This window comes from Osmerus mordax, chromosome 22 (assembly GCF_038355195.1).
Source record: "Osmerus mordax isolate fOsmMor3 chromosome 22, fOsmMor3.pri, whole genome shotgun sequence".
Taxonomy (NCBI): domain Eukaryota; kingdom Metazoa; phylum Chordata; class Actinopteri; order Osmeriformes; family Osmeridae; genus Osmerus; species Osmerus mordax.
Genome location: NC_090071.1, coordinates 2271247 through 2292188, shown reverse-complemented (window position 1 = coordinate 2292188; position 20942 = coordinate 2271247). Strand labels below are relative to the sequence as shown.

The 20942-nt window shown below is 47.3% G+C and overlaps 2 protein-coding genes across 3 annotated transcripts; both read right to left on the bottom strand.

Moving 5' to 3' along the window:
- Positions 1 to 9354: 9354 nt before the first annotated feature.
- On the bottom strand, positions 9355 to 13602 carry stk16 (serine/threonine kinase 16). Of its 2 annotated transcripts, XM_067260332.1 has the most exons (9): positions 13552 to 13602; positions 13014 to 13135; positions 12636 to 12855; positions 12160 to 12293; positions 11122 to 11242; positions 10598 to 10693; positions 9920 to 10041; positions 9539 to 9708; positions 9355 to 9414 (listed from the first exon to the last, which is right to left on the bottom strand). In XM_067260332.1, the coding sequence occupies exons 2-8, from the start codon at positions 13127 to 13129 to the stop codon at positions 9570 to 9572; spliced, it is 948 nt and encodes a 315-aa protein (XP_067116433.1). In that variant the 5' UTR covers positions 13130 to 13135; positions 13552 to 13602; the 3' UTR covers positions 9355 to 9414; positions 9539 to 9569. The 2 variants fall into 2 exon arrangements, with proteins under 2 accessions (XP_067116433.1, XP_067116432.1); XM_067260331.1 differs by lacking the exon at positions 9355 to 9414 and having other exon boundaries at positions 9429 to 9708.
- Positions 13603 to 14017: 415 nt separating this feature from the next.
- Positions 14018 to 19800, bottom strand: LOC136966555 (tubulin alpha chain-like). The gene is made up of 4 exons (XM_067261060.1): positions 19679 to 19800; positions 16126 to 16348; positions 15700 to 15848; positions 14018 to 15547 (listed from the first exon to the last, which is right to left on the bottom strand). Exons 1-4 carry the CDS (start codon positions 19679 to 19681, stop codon positions 14573 to 14575), a joined length of 1350 nt encoding a protein of 449 aa, XP_067117161.1. The 5' UTR covers positions 19682 to 19800; the 3' UTR covers positions 14018 to 14572.
- Positions 19801 to 20942: the final 1142 nt, after the last annotated feature.

Below are 20942 nucleotides of genomic sequence, written 5' to 3'. Positions count from 1 at the left end.
AAACTCTGAGAAGTATATCAGGGACTTGTCGATTTTCCTGGTGGTCTTGGATTGATTAAATTGTCACCGTATAGACATGTTGACATGCTGACACGAGGTCACTTAGGCTACTTCGCCCCTTGGAGATCCTGACCAAAGTCGCATACAACACCAAAACATCTGGCATTTCCTTAGCAGGAGTTGCAATGGACACGAACGTCCTTAAGAATCTCACGGCAGTGAAACAATTAAACAGTTGCACTTGAGTAAACAAACTGTTGCACTTGAAACCGTTTGTGTTTGGAGAGGATTGTTTTAAACTATATCGCGATGTGTGCGATGCGCAACACCAGTCGTGTTCATCTGAATAATGATTGGTTCTTGAATAAAACCAGACACGCATGATTAATTACAAGTCTGAATGTGCGTCCTCCCATTCCAATCGTCTGACTTAATTAACCCTTCACTTAGACTGTCCATCTGGGCGTGGGCGTGTGTGTGTCTGGGACATTACGATGGTCCATTGCTCTTTGCACATCTGTCTATTTCCTATGTTTCCCCCTCTGTTCATCCTACATTCTCCTCTCCCTCACCGCGCCAGGAGAACCTGTTCGGAAGGTGAAAGGTCAGTGAGCTCATCATTCTCAGTCCTGTTGACTAATTGGCTTTGATCCGTCCTCCCGCCCCCTGTCATGGCCCGACTGTCTAATCCGAGTTTTCCGCTAAATGTGTGCAACAAGACAAGTAGCCGCACGTAGTCAGTGGGCCACGTGTGTTTTGTGTGTGTGTTTTTGAGTGTGTGGAAGGTGTCAAGGTAGAGCGCGTCAGGTGACGTTCTTCCCATATACCTTGACCTATCAGGACAATCCAATGAGTTTCAAAATTAATCAAAAATATATTTGTCACCTTCTTTACAGACGGAGACCGGGTGTTCTGTTACAAATCCGACACAGGGAATATTCTGTTTGGTCCAGCGGTGCCAGGGCAGGACTGACCGGGAGCGAGCTAACCGAAGAATTAGCAGTCCGATAATTGGACGTTCTGTCAGAGGTGGTGACAAGCTGAAAGGGTGCTGCTGTCGGAGTCTGATTCATTGCGTCGTCCTAGTTCACACCGCCCCCCGACACCAAACTTCATTCGTTAATTAGAACTCTACTACTCCCTCCGCCCCCGCTAACGGGTTTCTCGCCCTCTCTCCCTTTCTTCCTTACTCTTACCTGTCCTTTCATTCCTTCCGTCTCTTTACTTGTCTTACTCTTTTCTTCGCATTCTTTCTAAATGTAGCATATATTTCTCACACAGTTTTCGTTCTCTATTCCCCTCCCCGCACCCTCTCCCCCCACCCTTTTCCACCCTTGCAGTGTGACCGGCTGCGTGGCTGCGGTGACAATGCAGCATTATGGAAATAAATTGTTCCATTAGGCGCATTGTACTCTGTCGTCAGGGCGACCACAGAGGGTTATTAATGGCCCGGTCCTCCGCTTTGATTAGGACCGAAGATTTATGAAGAAACTAAGGCACAAGTGGCATGTCACCCTTCTGCACACAAACACACACACAGACACACACAGGAGTCATCTTGGTGAAGGTCACTAGAGCAGGAGATGTTTTGCATCATCATTCGGCCTTTGAAAAACAGTCTCTCTTTTTTTTCTATCCACCCCCCCTCTCTCTGTCACTCTCTCTCTCTCACACACACACACATAATATTAATTCCTCATGGCCAAAACAAAGACCTTAACCTCTCAGCCCTCATACTACAGCAATACAACATCAAAGCCAGAGACTCCATAATGGATACCACTACATGTCTGGAGGCTAAAGACTGCATGTGTGTGTGAGAGAGAGAGAGAGAGAGAGAGAGAGAGAGAGAGAGAGAGAGAGAGAGAGAGAGAGAGGGGTGGTGCTGGCAGATGTAGCCACTCCAAGCTAATGGAGATACTAGTTTCAATTTTACATTCAGTCACCAGATGTCACAGCATTGGGCCTAGCTCGTTAACGCCTCTGACCAATCAGAGACTTAACGAGCACTCGTTCGGAACTCTTTCAATTACAGTGTTACAGGATGACCCTAGTGGACCAACCAGGTAAATTGTAAAGTGTGTGTGTTTGCATGTGTGGTCCTGTGTTGACCACCCAGCCACATAGTAGGATTCCCCGCATGAGTGAATATGTGACTAAAATGAAAATGGCTCTGTTTGTGTTAACATTTTGGAATGTGTGCTTGACTATTTTTGTGATTCTTACATGGACAGGCATGGTATTTGTATGTATTTGTGTGTGTGTGTGTGGGGGGGGGGGAAGCAGGGAGGCAGCAAACAGGCGGTGCATTTGTGTGTGTTTTTCCCCCCGGCAGATCCCATTTATCAGGCCAGTTAACCCCTGGCAGCAGGTTGTAATGTGAAGCAGGGGACCAGGCCGAGAGGCAGCCACTTGCTTTAATTAAACCCCCCCACAGATGCAGCCCCTCCCTGGGCCTGGGAGGCCGAGAGTCCCCCCTCTCCTGGATCCCCCACTTCTGCTCTGTCGACCCACACGGCAAGGTGGGAGGGAGGCTGAGGGGTGCGATGGATCTCAGAGCCATTACCTTCTCCTTAGGGGTCTGTTTACATCTCGGAGGTAGGAGGGAAGGAAAGAGAAAGAAAGAAAGAAAGAAAGAGAAAATGAAAGATTTTAATTTGACATTGTGTCTTTTATGTTCCTCAATGTCATTTGTTGGTGATAGAAATTTCACAATCACACAATGTAAAGTTCAAAACAGGCTAAAAATGAACAGTGAAGAGTACTTCATCTACATGTGTACTTTGACCAACAGAACAGTAACACCTCAAATTAATCTAGAAGAAAAGGAATCCCTCTGACCTCGGAAAAGCTCAACCCAACTAACCACACTCGCCTGACAGCGATTCATGTTGAAAAAGCAAACATAAACTAATCTTATTTACTTTGCGCCAAGCGTCCGGCATAATTGAAATGTGATGGTGTTCTTTACCCTCTCCAAGAACTTCAGAGTATTTGCCAAGAAGTTAACCTCTCCTGGCCCAGGTTTTCTCCCCGTGAGTGATGGAGTATCTCAAAGCTGACTTTGACTGTGGCGTATATTTCCTCCTCTCCACCTGCTAACGCAGGCATGAATGCAGGCCTTGTTCCAGTCGACGGTGCCTTCTGAGAGTGTTTGCCTTTGTGCCGTGCCATGGCGTCGGGATAGACGGGGGGGATCTCCGGGTTCAAAGGCGGCTTCAACAGCCTGGGCGATCCATCTGTGTGACAGTGCTGAGGGAGGAGGCCTCTGGGCGGCGGCTTGTAGGCGGAGGCCTCCGGACGGTGCGTCTCCAAACGTTGTGTTCTCAAAAGTCCAGCCTCTCACAGATGTTGTGCAGTTTTTACGGGAAAAACTCAACTGTACTCCATAACTCATGTTCCAATAATAAGTTTGGAACTCCTTTTCCTCTCTGTATATCTAAATGTCACTATGCTGTCTGTGTGTATTTGAGTGTGTGTGTGTGAACACTATATATATATTTATGCATGCAGAGAGCCACACGTCAACATCTCATTTATGTAATGGCTACACATTTATCGCAGCGAAATGTGATTGACAGGTGGAAATTACATCACTAACATTTCAAAGCCCATCCCGCTTCACTCTAAGTAATATGTCCAGAGTGATGTTTTCCTCCAACATTTTTTCTCTCATCTACCACATCTTCTCACCCCCCCCCACCCCCTCTCTCTCAAACACACACCTGTGTTTACATTTACATTTAGTCATTTAGCAGACGCTCTTATCCAGAGCGACTTACAGTAAGTACAGGGACATCCCCCTGAGGCAAGTAGGGTGAAGTGCCTTGCCCAAGGACACAACGTCATTTGACACAGCCGGGAATCGAACCCACAACCTTCCGATTACTAGCCCGATTCCCTAACCACACAGCCACCTGACTGCCTCTGTGTTCTCTCTGATACCCCCCACCCCCCCAGTCTCTCTACCCACCCGTCCCCTCCATTCTCTCTTTCCTTAGCTTTTTCCTGTCCCAGCAATCTTACGGTATCACTGCACTATCCAATTGGCATAATTGAGCCAGGTCAGGTGATATGGGGACCCATAACAATCAATAGAGGTGAAATAAAAAACAGCTCTCTGTTATTACCTCAGTCCTCTGCAGCATCAATCTCACACACACACACACACACAAATTAAGGACACGCAAATGGATAGTTTACATGTTTCTAATACAAATGCATTGATGTAAAACACATCCTGTCCAGATAATCCAGTAAAACAAACACATACAGACACACACACATGCAACAAATAGGGAAAGTGCAATGTTTCAGACATAAAACTCTAAAAGTATGGAGACACGTACCAACACATTTTGTAATACTCTCTCTCTCACACACACACACACCTGTCATACCTGTGCTTACCAGGGCCAGAGTGGACGGTGCCAGCTGTGCTAAAGAGATAACATTTACATTTAGCAGATGCTCTTATCCAGAGCGACTTACAGTAAGTACAGGGACATTCCTTCCGAGGCAAGTAGGGTGAAGTGCCTTGCCCAAGGACACAAAGTCAATTGACATGGCCGGGAATCGAACTAGCAACCTTCAGATTACTAGCCCGACTCCCTCACCGCTCAGCCACCTGACTCCCGTGATGACAGGCTGTGAGAAGCTGGTCAGCAGTATGAGGAGGGAGACAGATGAGCCGGCACTGACAGCCTGCCACTCTCCTCCCCGCACCATCTCATCAGCATGACACAGCTGTCACAGCCCTATTTCAGGAAAATTAAACAGCCTTACGGTAAACCAGCCTGTTTGGGCGGGGCCCGGGGCCAGTGTGTGTGTGGTGTGTGTGTGTGTGTTAAGGTATGTAGTTGGAAGCGTATGCACATGCATCACCGGTGTTGTTCGTCAGTGACTTGCAAGCATCTGCAGCCGCTGTAAAAGCTTGTTTTGACATTAGCCACAACTTTCTGCTTTGGCACAGGTATTTGTTTTTGCAGGTGTGTGCGTACAAGTGTGTGTCAGACAGAGCACCTGCCTAACAGCCTGAGCTGCACAGATGGACACACTCACCCCTACCCCCCTCCGACACCCCCTCCTCTCCTTCCCCCTCCCCTCTTTGCCTAAGCACCATCTTCTCCCTTTGACATGGTAATAGCTCCAAATTGATGAAGACATTTCACTCATTCAACGACAACTCCCTGACAAGCTACGCAAACACTCCCCCTCACGCCCCCTTGTCCATCAATCACCAGGCCCCGCCCCTTGCCTGCTGCCTGTGGACCCCAGTGCCGCTGTTTAATCAGCTAATTGGCTCTCCCTTCTCAGTCGCCCCTAACGACTGCGGCAATGCTGGATTATCTCGTCATCCCGTTTTCCTAATCTTTGTTAATGGTCTGCTCATCCACCAATTAGAATCTGGCGCTCTGTCCTCTGGGAGTGGGACAGTGGTGTGCTGCCGTCTTGAGAACCTAGATCGTCTTGTGATATGTAATCCGAGGATGGTGTTATTTAGGGGATTGTCAGATGGCTGAGCGGTTAGGGAGTCGGGCTATCAATCAGAAGGTTGTTGGTTCGATTCCCGGCCAAATAATGTGTGTCCTTGGGCAAGGCACTTCACCCTACTTGCCTCGGGGAGAATGTCCCTGTACTTACTGTAGGTCGCTCTGGACATTGGGTAATGTGGGACACCTTAACTTCAGAGCATTTTCTTCCCTGCTATGACAATGTTTAGTCCACAGAACTTTGACTATAGGTTTAGCATGGATGTTATGTGACTGAAATCACAAAACGTGATTGGTGTGGGTTCACAGAAAGGGTCAGGGCACTAGTCAATCAGGAAGCTCTGATGAGAAAATGCACATTGCTTTACTCCATGTGTACTTGTTTGAGTGTCCGCGCGCTCGTTCGCCCTCTTTGCCCGTTTATGCCACTTTCCTGCCTCGATCAGCACATTACGTGCCGCCGGTAAAAGAGTTGTGATGCCTTTAAAAGCATCAATAACACCCAACCTGCGCTGACCCTGTGACAAATAAAAAACTATCGATCCTACGAACTCCCCGCTTGCCCCTCCACCTCCCCTCCCCAAAAGAGACTTATTGTTGGGCCCCACTCTCCTCTAATCACTTTGCACACCAGCCAAGAGCCTAAATAAAGAAAAGATAAATAAAAAAGTCCGCGTGCCAACGTGTTGCTCTCACCTTTGCAGATGAAATTACCCGAAAAGCTGTTACAAATCAATATAATCAATGCAATCAGCTAACTGACATAGGCAATCTCCTGCCAGTCAGTAAAATACCCCCGGTGGAGATCTTTCAATCTCCAGCACCGTAATTGCCCCCCGAGGGCGACGTTACCGCGTAGCATTTTGTATACTTAATTAAATTAGCGTTCGTAGCGGACAGGATAGGTTGCCAGGTTTCACTGAGAAGGTGTTGGCCTTCTGCCAGTAATTAAGGCAATACCTTTCTTGATTACTCCAATCCCCTTTAATGAACTCATTATGCATTTTAACCCAAACAGTCCCCCAGAACTGACAGGAGTCAGGTGGCTGAGCGGTGAGGGAATCGGGCTAGTAATCAGAAGGTTGCCAGTTCGATTCCCGGCCGTGCAAAATGTTGAGTCCACTTCACCCTACTTGCCTCGGGGGGAATGTCCCTGTACTTACTGTAAGTCGCTCTGGATAAGAGCGTCTGCTAAATGACTAAATGTAAATGTAAATGGAATTAATGAGCAGGCAAAGAGCAGCTCTTTGAAATAAATAAATAAACTCCTCGGTGATAAGTGGCGATCATAACTCAACCACTCAACAGGGCGAATGTAATGTTTGAGGTTTTTTTTTCTCCTGTTGTGGCACGCGGACCCACTGGGTCCCCACTGCCTCTGAGGGTTCAGAATCCTTAACGTTGTTTTAAAAGGACACCGCCTGAAATAAATATCTGTGTGTGTCTTAAAACTAATCATGCGTATGTACCAGGGAGTCATCTGATTTCATTGATGACCAAATTCATTTTGTGTTTTTTTTATCTGCTATGAAAGCATATCATTTATCTTACTAAACTGATGAATGCGCACACACACACGCAGGTAATGATTTAGAGAGACCTGGGTTCACTGCAAGGTGGGGGCATCTTAAAACTGACCCATAATGCTCGGCTAATTAAATAATTCACTAATTGATTCACCGCCAAATCAATAAAGCGCACCAATGGTTTATGATGTGAGAGCCAGTGAGTGGCCGAGTTATTACCTTCGGTATTTGGCATACACAAGGATATACACCTACAGCAAGTGCGAACACACACACACCAATTAACTGCTACAGCAAAATCCGAGACTTCCAACCCATTTCCCATCAACACACAGACACACACACTTCTGATAGCCTATCTCCTTTACTGACCGACAATTGGAAAACAGGGGAATTGGGTGTTAAAATGGCAGCCTGCATTGCTGTGACCTTGCGCTTGTATAGCATGACATCATTTCAGCCCCTCACAGTCACATGATGAACATAAAGGTGGGGAGACGACAGGTCTGTGTGTGTGTGTGAGAGACTAGTGAGGGCTAAACCCATAAACATAGTGTCTGCATAATGAATTTGCTCTCAGGGGAGTCTGGGAGATGGGTGGGCTCGGAGTAGGAGGTTGTAGTTGGAGAAAACGTTAATTAAAGCCTAATGAATCCCTATATTGTAGTGTGTGTGCATGGAGGAAGGGTGGGGTGGCACTGTTTGGTGTGTGTGTATAAAGCATTCCAGTGTGTGTTTGATTTGCCCTTTCTAAGTAGAGCACGTTCTGTTTATGATCGCCACGGTGTGTACGTGTGTGGTAAGGTTGGGGTCGCCTGAGATTGATTAGGACAAAGAGTGAGGTATGATATCAGTTAACCTCCAAGACCCCCGCAGCAGTAAATACATCCACCTAAACAGTTTCTGATAATTGTTTTGTATATTTTAGACCACACACCTACACACACCCACACACACACAGATGGGATGAGTGGGAGGGAAGAATCCTTGGACTGAGTTGCTGGCACCACCTTCTGGACAAAGCCGTTATGACTCACTTCCGCCTAAATCAGGTTAGCAACCTCACAAATAATTTTCAAACATGGCAGGAATCTTGGAATGTTGTATTTATTTATAAATAGTTTCATGATAAAGTGATGTGATGCAGTTAGCTTCATGTTGACAGGAAGCTGGTCTTTACAGTCAACACCACAAGTCGGCAAATAATGCTAGAAGCAAGTCATCCAAATGGCCAAAAACGGTTTCCTTCCTGAAGATTAATTCTGTTCTGGGCTATTTGACATGATCAGTGTGTGATGTCTTACATTTATTAATTATCCATTCAACAAACACACAAATACCCTTTTTAAGTGAGGACCAAAGACAGGTTCAACCATTTCCAATAAAACACATTCAGATAACACCAAATCAAGAATACCTTCATATAACTCAAGTCTGAACTGGGCAGGGGAAAATAAATAATAAAGGCATACTCATGTAACTGAAAAAAACAGCACGACTGATCAACAATCAATCCCGATAACAGTTAACAAAACTCAAAAGTTCACCATCGTATCTGGGGTCTCAAACAGGGCAGAGACGTCCTATGATGTTTTTCCCTTTCCATGGTAACCGCTTGGAATCACAACCGTGGCCAGACTGTAAATGTTCAACAACAACAATCATCTTACAGCTGGTCCGTTCATGCTGGGCGCAACGAGTTTCTATGACGACCCACAGCGAGCCCATTCGGAGCAGACATGTTCGACGTGTCTCCAACGACCCCTTCCTTTCCCAGCAGCAGCTGGCCGTGGCCTGCGTTTGACAGGCAAGCGGTGGAGTCTCGCACGCGTCGCACATAGCTTGGTGACGGGTGCTCGCGCCTCACTGTGTTCTACACTGCAGCATTTGGGTTGTGGGCGGGGGGGGTGGGGGTGAGGGCAGGGGGTGAGGGCAGGGGCAGACCCCTGAGCTGCCCAAAGCAGAGGCGTATTGTCGGGAAGGTAGCAGGGACGAGCCCAGAGGAGCCTAGTTCAAACTTAAGGGCTGTCCAAACTATGAGGGGGTTAGGAGGTGTCCAAGCATCGCCCTGGGCACCCCTGCTACCAGAGCCTCCGAGGCGTATGTCGGGAAAAGAACAGATTTGAGCAAAGCCGGAGGACGCTCCAATCTGCTTCTCAAGCCAGTCATGGTTCCATCACCGTTTTGCTTTAACCCATCAGACTCCTAGAGATCTGGTACACACACACACACAGAGGTAGAGCCAACAAACACCAGGTTGTAAATGAGCGATGTGTTCTTAACTGATGTACCTGGTTAATAAATAGAAGAACCAGCAGCAGACCAGGTGGACAGAGGGGGGGTCTGGGTCCTGTCCTTGGTCAGGTGCGGTGCAGCAGAGGGCAAACTTGAGGCACCTACGACATACGCAAACATTCCTCCAATGACATTCAGGAGGCAATTCACCCCTGATCCAATCTGTTTGTTTTTTTCCACGTTTTTTTTCCTCGTAACAAAGCAACCGCCAAGACAAAAGCCCACTTTCTCCATCAGCGCTGCATCTTGTGGAGCGTCAGACCATGTTGGTCTGGGTGGTGGGGCTGCGGGCCAGGAGGTCATGGACCTGGTCCAGCACCCAGTTGATGTCAGGTCTCTCCTGGGGGTTGGAGACCAGGATGGAGCTCAGCAGCATCTGCAGGCCCTCGGAGTAACTGGAAATCAAAAAACAAACACAATTGTTATAAAGTTCTGCGTTACAAAAGAGCAGTTTGGAACCTCCCTGGAACCCATATCTACTGGTGTGGTTCTCCGGTAAGAACTTGGTGCTACTTTGAATCTTCGGAAAATCACAGAAATCCCAAAAAGGGAAGCTACGATTCGCATTTGGTGAAATAGTAAATAGCAGCTGCCCGGTCGTCTGACCTGCAAGACTGAGGGATGTGGATGGGATTCTGGACGGCTAGTGCCACACTATCCCCCTTCTGGAAGATCAGATCATAGGGTCCCTCCAGCATCATCATACAATACAGCACACAACCTAGGGACTGGGAGAGGGGAGGGGAGGAAGAGAAAGGAGAGAAAAAGAACGAGAGTCAGCTCTCTTCCCCAAGACACACTCTCATAGCAGTATATATGGAAGTCAAATGGCTTAGTGGTTAGGGAGTCGGGCTATTAATCAGAAGGTTTTTAGTTCGATTCCCCGCCGTGCAAAGTGACATTGTGTCCTTGGGCAAGGCACTTCACCCTACTTGCCTCGGGGGGGAATGTCCCTGTACTTACTGTAAGTCACTCTGGATAAGAGCGTCTGCTAAATGACTAAATGTAAATATTTATAATCAGTGAACATGCGTCACAGACTTTCTACCCTCAAAGGTCGCTTTATTAATGACACGTTCTAGTTGGACACACCCTTATTTTTGTTATCACTGCACACAGAACGAGAACGAGCTCAAAGAACGAGCTGGCAGCTACCCAGTTATTCCATAGGCAAACAGATGGCCAACGTACCAAACACACACATTATGTATATGTATATATACATACAGCATACACACACACACTCATATCGTAGTTGAGGCTTGATGCTTTAGGCCGGCTCACCCAGATGTCGGTGCGCTCGTCGATGACGCAGTGGCTGTCCACGTTGAAGAGTTCCGGAGCCCTGTAGGAGATGGTGCACCTCTGGGCCGCCCAGTCCTACAGAAGCAAGACACCCGCGGTGGGAGAGGGGCAGGACCGAGGAGAGAAATGTTTTATTAAGAAAGAAAGAAGAGATGTGTATATATGCGTGTGCGTGTGTGGGGGCAGGAAATAGAAAGACGATATAGAATTAGCTTGAATACTAAAGGAGGGAGTCAGGTGGCTGAGCGGTTAGGGAATCAGGCTAGTAATCAGAAGGTTGCCGGTTCGATTCCTGGCCGTGCAAAAATGACGTTGTGTCCTTGGGCAAGGCAGTTCACCCTACTTGCCTCTGGGGAATGTCCCTGTACTTATTGTAAGTCGCTCTGGATAAGATGCTAAATGACTAAATGTAAATGTAAACAAAAACATAATTTACAACCTCTTGGTGGGGCCTGTTGCCGAGGTCCTGGCTGCGTTGCCGTGAGAGAAGGCATTGGCCTCACCTGAACAGTCATGGCTTCTCTGGTCCCCCGGACCTCTATCCTGGATCGGTTCATGGAGCCCAGGTCCATCAGCAAGGGCCGGTCTTCCTCTTCAAGGAGAACGTTGGTGGGCTTCAGGTCCCTGGAATGCAGAGGCCAAAGACTTTGTCAAATGTGCCTGTGTATGGTGAAAGGGGACTATGCCTTTGATAAGGTACCACCGAACCTCTCTAACCTCACATCAACATAACTTGTGTCACAACTTCTGTGGTGATCGTGAGAGCTGTGGGGGAAGAGTGGATGTGAGGGGAGAGAGGCCTGTACCTGTGGTGGATGTGAGGGGAGAGAGGCCTGTACCTGTGGTGGATGTGAGGGGAGAGGCCTGTACCTGTGGTGGATGTGAGGGGAGAGGCCTGTACCTGTGGTGGATGTGAGGGGAGAGAGGCCTGTACCTGTGGTGGATGTGAGGGGAGAGGTTTGTACCTGTGGTGGATGTGAGGGGAGAGGCCTGTACCTGTGGTGGATGTGAGGGGAGAGAGGCCTGTACCTGTGGTGGATGTGAGGGGAGAGGTTTGTACCTGTGGTGGATGTGAGGGGAGAGAGGCCTGTACCTGTGGTGGATGTGAGGGGAGAGGCCTGTACCTGTGGTGGATGTGAGGGGAGAGGCCTGTACCTGTGGTGGATGTGAGGGGAGAGAGGCCTGTACCTGTGGTGGATGTGAGGGGAGAGAGGCCTGTACCTGTGGTGGATGTGAGGGGAGAGAGGCCTGTACCTGTGGTGGATGTGAGGGGAGAGAGGCCTGTACCTGTGGTGGATGTGAGGGGAGAGAGGCCTGTACCTGTGGTGGATGTGAGGGGAGAGAGGCCTGTACCTGTGGTGGATGTGAGGGGAGAGGTTTGTACCTGTGGTGGATGTGAGGGGAGAGGCCTGTACCTGTGGTGGATGTGAGGGGAGAGGCCTGTACCTGTGGTGGATGTGAGGGGAGAGAGGTTTGTACCTGTGGTGGATGTGAGGGGAGAGGCCTGTACCTGTGGTGGATGTGAGGGGAGAGGTTTGTACCTGTGTGCGTAGCCTCTTTCATGCATGGCCTTGAGGCCCGAACAGATGCCCAGCAGGATGCGAAGGACCCGTCTCTCTGCCATCACGCTGCCCTTGTCTCTCAGCTTCTCCAGCACAGACCACAGGCTACCTTTCTGCATGACACACACACACACACAGTGAGGAATCTATGGAGCACGTATTTCCCACTCCGTGTCCGTTTCACGTACAGAGCGTGCGTGTGTGTGTATGACAGTGTGTGTGTGTGAGTGTGCATGTGTGAGTGTGTGTGAGAGAGAGTGTGTGTGAGAGCATGTGTGTGTGTGTGAGAGAGAGCATGTGTGAGAGTGTGTGTGTGAGATAGAGCGTGTGTGTATGTGAGCATGTGTGTTTGAGCGTGTGTATGTGTGTAAGAGCGTGTGTTTGTGTGAGTGCTTGTGTGTGTGAAAGCGTGTGTGAGAGAGCATGTGCGTGTGTGTGTTCTCCAAGCGACTGACGCTGATGTACGGTAGCAGTAGCCAGGCCTCGCTCTTCCCCCCTCGCTCCACGAAGGTGTGCGCCGTCAGAGACAGGATGTTGGGGTGGTTGAACAGGCGGTGCATGTCCACCTCCGTCTGAGCTTCCTGGCGCCCTTCGCGGTCGTGGCACAGGATCCGCTTCAGGGCGTAGAAGTGGCCATCCTGCACTCCCTCCACCAGGTCCACATAGCTGAACCCACTGTGGTGGAGATGGGGAGCACAAATCAAAATGAGAGTTAAAGGGTGGGAGTGGTTGTGTCGAGCAGTATACAGGAAGTAAATTGACATTGGAAGACAGTTCACTCATGAACTAGGCTGCCACGTCCATCGTATTTAACATCATACAGACATTCCTACCCCTCATCAAGTTTCTGGATGAAGTAGTATCGCTTGTTGTCGATGGTGAGGGCGCCGCGGGAGCAGATACACAGGGCCTGACCCATCCTCTCTGGTACATGTCTCAACATATACATACACACCTAAAGGGAAAGGGGAATCAAGCATAAAAAGTACTTCTATGGACTGCGCTTGGACTAAGACAAGCGAAGTCATGTTTTTGGTGCAACGCGTGAGCTTGCGATTGGGTAAAGGTCGTTGATCGCATTCATCAACATTAGCTAACTACCTGTCCCCGTCGCAGCTAGCCGGATCGGTTGGCTTTTCCCTGGCTCTCTTCGCTAACGTCACATATTATTACTGTAACTATTAGCTATTATTAGTGTAACTATAGGTTGTGACCTAGCACCGCACTAGGTTGAGCTGTAACGCTAGCGCCACGTAGTAGAATGTCGCAGCGAATTACACAGGCACGTACATCTTGAATTGCTACACATACAAATATCTACTCCAATCATAATAGCTAAAAAGGTATTTTACTACAGTGTGATGAAATTACCTGGTTTATCTAAATGCGTCTTTCATGCGTCTTCGTTGGGTTTTCCTGTCGTCTCACTTCCGTGTACATGTTAAACGTAATGGTGACGTTACGTACAGACCACGCCCGTTCGACAATTTCAAAAGTGAACACCAACGTTCACATCGTTTTATTTGGTCGTTTGAGTAAGTAAAATGGCAATTCGGGTGGGAATGGTTCAACGCTTTTACTTCTACGCTGTCTTTAATAGGTTTATTGTAACTGTTCTATGACATTGGTTACTTTATTCTAATTCGCCTGCATCAGCTTACACATTAGGGTGATAGTGACAGCATTGTTTTCTCGTCTTCTTACAGGACTCGTCTTAACCAGTCTTTATATCTATGGTCTTAACCCTTTTAGTGAATGCGGACTTCAATGAGACGCTTCCTGCAACTTTCACAGCTACACATCCGTTCCCCCCCCCTTCAAAATAAGAGTCTGTTGATTTGAGATCACACAACTTTATTTACAAAGGAGGGGTGCCAGTCACCACAGTTTCCTGATGCGTTACAATCATAAAATAAAAACTGCAATTTGACAGCAGAGTAGACACACAACATGGAAATCAAGAGTCCTAAAATCATGCTGGGTTTAAAGGAAAGAAATAGAATATTGTGTAGCTTATCAGTAATGTAAAATAACTCTCCAAGTTGGAGAAATCACTTCCATTAAGACCGAACACCATGGGGTTGAGATAATCAGGTTGGCCAAAGGAATTTACTTGGCAGTAACTTTAGTGTTGATGACAGTACTGTCATAAACGAAGAAAACTTTCATGGCGACAGCATTTTTCATTAAGGCAAAGAACAATTCCTTGGTCAACCTTCTTGGAAAAGATCGTCAGACATGAGAAGTTTCTTTGGTAGAGAAAATATATTGGCTTGAAGCAGGTTCTGCTGTTCCTTCCTTCCTCCCTGCATGGTCATGTAAAGGCAATTCCATCTCAGTGATGTTTGCCAGTAGAGGACCCGTCCCTCCTTTGTTGCTCCCTCCACTCCTCCTAATACTCCTCCCCTTCCTCTTCATCCTCAAATGAGTCGAGCCCCACCTCTTCGTAATCCTTCTCCAGGGCTGCCATGTCTTCTCTGGCCTCTGAGAACTCTCCCTCCTCCATGCCCTCACCCACATACCAGTGCACGAAGGCCCGCTTGGCGTACATCAGGTCGAACTTGTGGTCCAGCCTGGCCCAGGCCTCGGCGATGGCGGTGGTGTTGCTCAGCATGCACACGGCCCTCTGGACCTTGGCCAGGTCTCCTCCAGGAACCACGGTGGGGGGCTGGTAGTTGATGCCCACCTTGAAGCCAGTGGGACACCAGTCCACAAACTGGATGCTCCTCTTGGTTTTGATGTTTCCGATGGCTACGTTGACATCCTTGGGCACCACGTCGCCGCGGTACAGCAGGCAGCAGGCCATGTATTTACCGTGACGAGGGTCACACTTCACCATCTGGTTGGAGGGCTCGAAGCAGGAGTTGGTGATCTCCGCCACGGACAGCTGCTCGTGATAGGCTTTCTCGGCAGAGATGACCGGGGCGTAGGTGGCCAGGGGGAAGTGGATGCGGGGGTAGGGCACCAGGTTGGTCTGGAACTCTGTCAGGTCCACGTTGAGGGCTCCGTCGAAGCGCAGGGAGGCAGTGATGGAGGACACAATCTGGCTGATGAGACGGTTCAGGTTGGTGTAGGAGGGACGTTCAATGTCCAGGTTTCTACGGCAAATGTCGTAGATGGCCTCGTTATCTACCATGAAGGCACAGTCGGAGTGCTCCAGGGTGGTGTGGGTGGTCAGGATGGAGTTGTAGGGCTCCACCACAGCTGTGGACACCTGAGGAGCTGGGTAGATGGCAAACTCCAGCTTGGACTTCTTGCCGAAGTCGACCGACAGACGCTCCATGAGCAGGGAGGTGAACCCAGAACCAGTCCCCCCTCCAAAGCTATGGAAAACCAGGAAGCCCTGGAGGCCGGTACACTGATCTGCCTAAGGGGGGGAAAGACAGAGAAACACAGGGAGATCAGTGATGTAGGGACACGCATCATTTCAAACTATATATGCAGTATGTCTGAAACACTCTCAGGACAAGAGGCGCACAGCCGTCACATCCACGTGATCACACGGTCTTTCGGGCGTACCAGTTTGCGGATCCTGTCCAGCACCGAGTCGATGATCTCCTTGCCGATGGTGTAGTGCCCGCGAGCGTAGTTGTTGGCAGCGTCCTCCTTCCCAGAGATGAGCTGCTCGGGGTGGAACAGCTGACGATATGTTCCTGTACGCACCTCATCTGGAGAACAGACAGGACCCGGTTATGACAGGAACCAGTTCACAACTCAAATCGCCAAGTCGCTTTCGCAAACATGTGTTCAATTTTATATCAGCGTTGGGCAACGATGATTAGTCATCCGTAAATCTGGCTTGCTGTTGTGTAGCATATATTTAAAATCTACTGTATGCCATCTGCTGTGTATGGGCACTTTCATTTCGGATGAAAGCATTTGGAATGAATAACCATACAAAATATTTACATGGTTATAATATCTACCTATTTATGCTCAACTCACCAATAACTGTGGGCTCCAGGTCCACAAAGATGGCTCGGGGAACGTACTTCCCGGAGCCGGTGTTGCTGAAGAAGGTGGTAAAGGAGTCATCGTGCCCGCCCACGGGCTTGTCGCTGGGCATCTGACCGTCCGGCTGGATGCCATGCTCCAGACAGTAGAGTTCCCAGCAGGTGTTGCCCATCTGGACGCCAGCCTGGCCCACGTGGACTGAGATACACTCACGCTGAGGAGAGGGAATGGTAAATCATCTGCAGCTATGAACGTGAGCGAGTATGTAAACATTTTTTTTTTTTTTTTGTCATTTAGCAGACACTTATCGAGAGCGACTTACAGTAAGTACAGGGACATTCCCCCGAGGCAAGTAGGGTGAAGTGCCTTTCCCAAGGACACCACCTCATTTCGCAAAACCGGGAATCAAACCAGCAACCTTCTGATTACTAGCCCGATTCTCTAACCGCTCAGCCACCTGACTCCCTCCCTATTTATCAATTTACCCATTTCCTATCCACTTCTACTACATCTAGACAATAATCTAGGTCAAAAACACTGGTTGTGCTTTTGTTGGACACCTTGTACCATGCTCCCCCACCTGGCTGGCTGTCAATCAAATGTCGGGAACAAATGACAGGTAAGCTCCAACTTAATGGGCGTGGTGAAAATAAATCAGGTCATGGTGCGCAAACCGAGGGAGGACAGTGTGAGTCATGAGTTTGCATACCCTTGCATTGTGACCCAATTTGTGTGAGCATGTGTAGTGCAACTGTGGCTTACTCATGACAGGATAGTCCTTCCTATTACGACTTAAAAAAATGCAAAAACCCAATGCTGTTGTAGTCAGCTGGAGGGCCTAGTGTGATTCTGACCTTATGATAATCAAATATTAAAAATAAATAACTAAGGCCTGGACTATTGGTGAGATAACAAAGATACAAATCTTCCTATCACAAAGGGTAAGCAAAACTTTAGCCTCCAAGCCAGTGAATTTCCAGTCCGCACCCTGCAGAAGTATTTCTAGCATGTTGCCGACGAGGGGGAACGTGTTGACGGATGAGTGGAGAGGAGGACAACAAGTTAGGACACCATTGTATTAAAAACAAAACGTGTCAGAAGCGGATCGTCGTGTTGTCCACCAGTCTGAATAACTGCTTTGGCCTACAGTGCAAATATTTAGAGTGATTAGTTTTAAAGGGAAGAGGACAGGATGTGTGGGTGGTACTGATGGTCTCATTTAAAATTGGAAATTGTGAGAAGTGCCCATCTGTGACAGTAATATAAAAGCACCACAGCAACACGCATGCCAAACCCATACAGACTCATCTAACAAGTGTTATTTCAGTCTGACCCCATGTTTGAGGTGAAGAACCCTAAGATTACAGATCCAGTCCTCAGACCAATCTACAAAGCAACCATATGGAATTGTCTATACTAAAGAACGACTCGTGATTGCTAGACTATTCTCAATATGGTATAAGGTCCTTCCTGTTCTCAAACACTGCAGTCAAATTTAGGTTACATTTGTTCCTAATCCTTAAACCCAGAGACAAGAAGAACAGCTTGTATAGACGTTCTGCCCTGTAGATCAACAGACAGGGTAGGTGACACTAGTCAAGGATACAGGAGGGGTGCCTAGTTTGGGCAAGGCAGCTAGCTAAGCAGTAAGCTATTTTAAAGGGGAGCGTCAATAATTCCTCCCACACACACCCCCCACCCCCCCCACCCCTCTGTGTACACCCGTTTTAACTGCCCTGTTCCACTCCTGGCCTCCATTATACTTTCACCCAGCAGAGCAAACGTATCATTATTCCTGTACAGTTTACTCCATACACCTGAACAGTCACCAAATTAGGGAATCACAAAACCCTTCTTTTGTGTTGACACCTACTGCATTCGTGTAATTGCGAAATACTACTTCACTAATCGTACGACTCTGGTGTGGCGTAAGAGGCCATCTTTGTTAATATTCACCAGACGTTGGCCTGTATAGCTTCGCCTGTTCTACATTTACAGCAGTTGTGAAAGTAACCACTTCCTGTGTTTTAAATTTCAGAGTGGCCTGTCATTGGCTCCTGAGTATTCCGATTAGCATAGTCCTTTTCAGATTAAAATAGACCTTTCCAGATTAACATGGTGCTAATTTGTCTACTGACGTCACTTGGCTCCATAAAGCCTGTCGTGAGGTTGGTGAACACTCGAGAACCTACTTTTAATGCATAGTTTAGTGGGCTAGCCAAGGTAGCCCCCCCTTCTATGTGGCCAGCTTCCTGTTTAGTCCCAAATGGGCGGTTAGAAAGCACAAAAGGGCCCAGTGAAAAGCAGACAACCCTGTAGGCTTGGTGTTCACACTTTCACAACTGACTACCAGCAGTCACATTTAAACTAAATGTAAATTATAGTCAGGGTGTCAAACCAGGCCTTTAGTCATGCGAGAATTTGAAAACCAAAAGGGCAAGAGATGCAATACAGAGGAATGTTAAGAAAACGATTTCACAACCGACTACTGCAAACCTTTAAAGACCCATATTATCAGAGGGCTAAACAACATGCTTGAACATGAATTTAGGATTATAAAGTAAAGCTTTCTCCTCATTAGGAAGCAAAGGAGCCGACATATCCCTATGGGAATGTATCCCCCTCCCCCCGCCTTGTGCTTCCCTAAAAAATGTTGATCCTTTAGGGTTCGTCATAACCCCAGATTACACACCAAGATTATAACAATTAAGGTTTAAGTGTGCAAGTATGCTGCGCAGCGCAAAAAGTATAGCATGGATGTATTATGAATGAGTAATGCTAAAGATAATTTTACGTTGGCCACGTGGAAACAAACGGTGCCTCCAACTTGATAACCTCAAACAAAACATGAAAGACGGCGTCCCAAATACTTGTCGACACAGCCTCAATCTACCCTCAAAGAGCTAAGGGTTTTTATACGTTGGCTCGAGGCCACTAAAGAGTGAACAGTAGCAATAGCCACATCACCGATTCAAACCGACAAGGGAGGCAATAAACACGCCCAACCTAACCCTCGCGGTCCCCAAGGCCTATAGGTACCGCTCAATGTGGAAATTCTAATTTGGTAACCATTCAAATCGGTCTAGGCTTTTGCCATCGTGTTATCAGAAATAAAACAGGCTACGCTTACAGCGTCACTGGGAAAAAACCGTTCATTGGAGGAATAACTTGAGTAGTCTAGTAAAGAACAGTGATTCGCCCCATGCAAGTATTAATCAGCTGCGCCACTCGTTGACGCACTGACTGACGAGCCGCAGCGCGCAAAAGTTAAGCGCGGTAGAGGCAAAATGGACACTTCAATCGTGACGCACCACAGATAGGCGCGAATCATTTCCAATTGACATCGTGTAAAACATGTATAAAGCCGTACAATACCATTAAATAGGTAGGCTATCTACAAGTGGACTTGATAAATGCCTAAAACGCGATTCTGCCCATATTTAGTCGACGACATAGTATGAAATACTAAGTATTAACCTAACTACGATATTTCTCCGATTGTGGATTCCCTGACAATGTTTGAAATGTCCTTTAACCTACTCACCATATTTTCTTCTCTGGTTGATTAGTCTTCCAAAAATAAGGTAAAAAACGCTACGTTCGTAGTACAAATGCTCACAGTGCACCTATAATGAGGTTTCCGTGAGTATGTCGCAGCAATGCTATGGGGCGATTTGGTTTTATTCAACGCGTAGGGTGGTGGAGGTGGAGCTCTCAAGACACACCCCTCACATACATAGGCTAGCCTACACTGAGCCTTGTACGTGAAACGCCGGTAGTAACGGAAAATACATTTCGAGCACGACTTTGTGCACGCCTATTCTCTGATTAGCCGCTGAGCTCTGTAGTGATCTGGTGAAATAGCTTTCAGCGACACATTAATAGAACGATACCAGTGTTGGCTTCATTTAAACCTGAGATAATGTATCTTAATGTGGCATCGTGGCTTATTAGCGTTTATAAAAAGCATTTATTTGGTTAGCCTATCATCAAAACACCTGACAAAACATCATAATATAACTTGATTTTACAGCCTTACCAAATTCACAAATATAGCCTGTGTAGGCTGTCGGTATCAAATGCCTGTTCACTTTAAATCCACTTTCTCTCAATAGCCGCTTGGTGTCAGCCTTTTCTCGCGCCTACAGGACAAACTGGGTTTTATAGGCTGTTCCAGGTAAAAATATATGGAAGCAAATCAGTGATATCAAATAATGTTTTGAATTTGAAGGTATTGAATACCTAATATTATAATTTAAATACCACCGAATTTGTTGGTTTTGAATTCACTCCTTTAAAATTGAAATAGGAATGTATTTCAATGTAAAAAATAATAATTCAAGGTTCAGAAATTCAGGTGGCTCAAATTTGAACAGTAAATTCAGATCCCAAAAATTCAATTTAAAAATTCAAGCTAAAATTCGAATGGTGAAATTCAGATCCCAAAAAATCGAACCAAATACATTTTTGGAGGAAGTTGCATTTTTGAAACTTCCAGGATACTAAGGAAAGGTAAGGCAATCGAGCCTGAATGCAATCGAACCATCTCACTTCTCCGAGAAGGGTCCAACTGCAGACCTCTCTCCTCAGGCCCCCCTCATCCAGGTGTAGCTGTAGATCCGTCATACAATCACAGCCTTGGGTCTGAGGAGAAGGGTCTGGTCTGAGGCAAACAATACCGAAAAAAACACTTTCCTCAGGCCTCCAGGGAAATCTGTTCCCTTGTGTTCTCAGTGTAATAGACGAGTATAGATGAATAGACGTGTATAGATGAAACTTGTTATACATAATGATCACAGTAGCATACA

What these genes read in the sequence shown, in the direction of transcription:
- stk16 (XM_067260332.1), bottom strand. Translation starts at nt 13,129, where the DNA reads ATGTATATGTTGAGACATGTACCAGAGAGGATGGGTCAGGCCCTGTGT. An exon ending in ATCCAGAAACTTGATGAGGG is followed by an intron (nt 12,856 to 13,013) that starts GTAGGAATGTCT and finishes TCTCCACCACAG; the next exon opens with TGGGTTCAGCTATGTGGACC. An exon ending in CACATCCCTCAGTCTTGCAG is followed by an intron (nt 9,709 to 9,919) that starts GTCAGACGACCG and finishes TTTGATTTCCAG; the next exon opens with TTACTCCGAGGGCCTGCAGA.
- LOC136966555 (XM_067261060.1), bottom strand. An exon ending in CCTGGAGCCCACAGTTATTG is followed by an intron (nt 15,849 to 16,125) that starts GTGAGTTGAGCA and finishes TCTGTTCTCCAG; the next exon opens with ATGAGGTGCGTACAGGAACA. An exon ending in TGGACAGGATCCGCAAACTG is followed by an intron (nt 15,548 to 15,699) that starts GTACGCCCGAAA and finishes TCCCCCCCTTAG; the next exon opens with GCAGATCAGTGTACCGGCCT.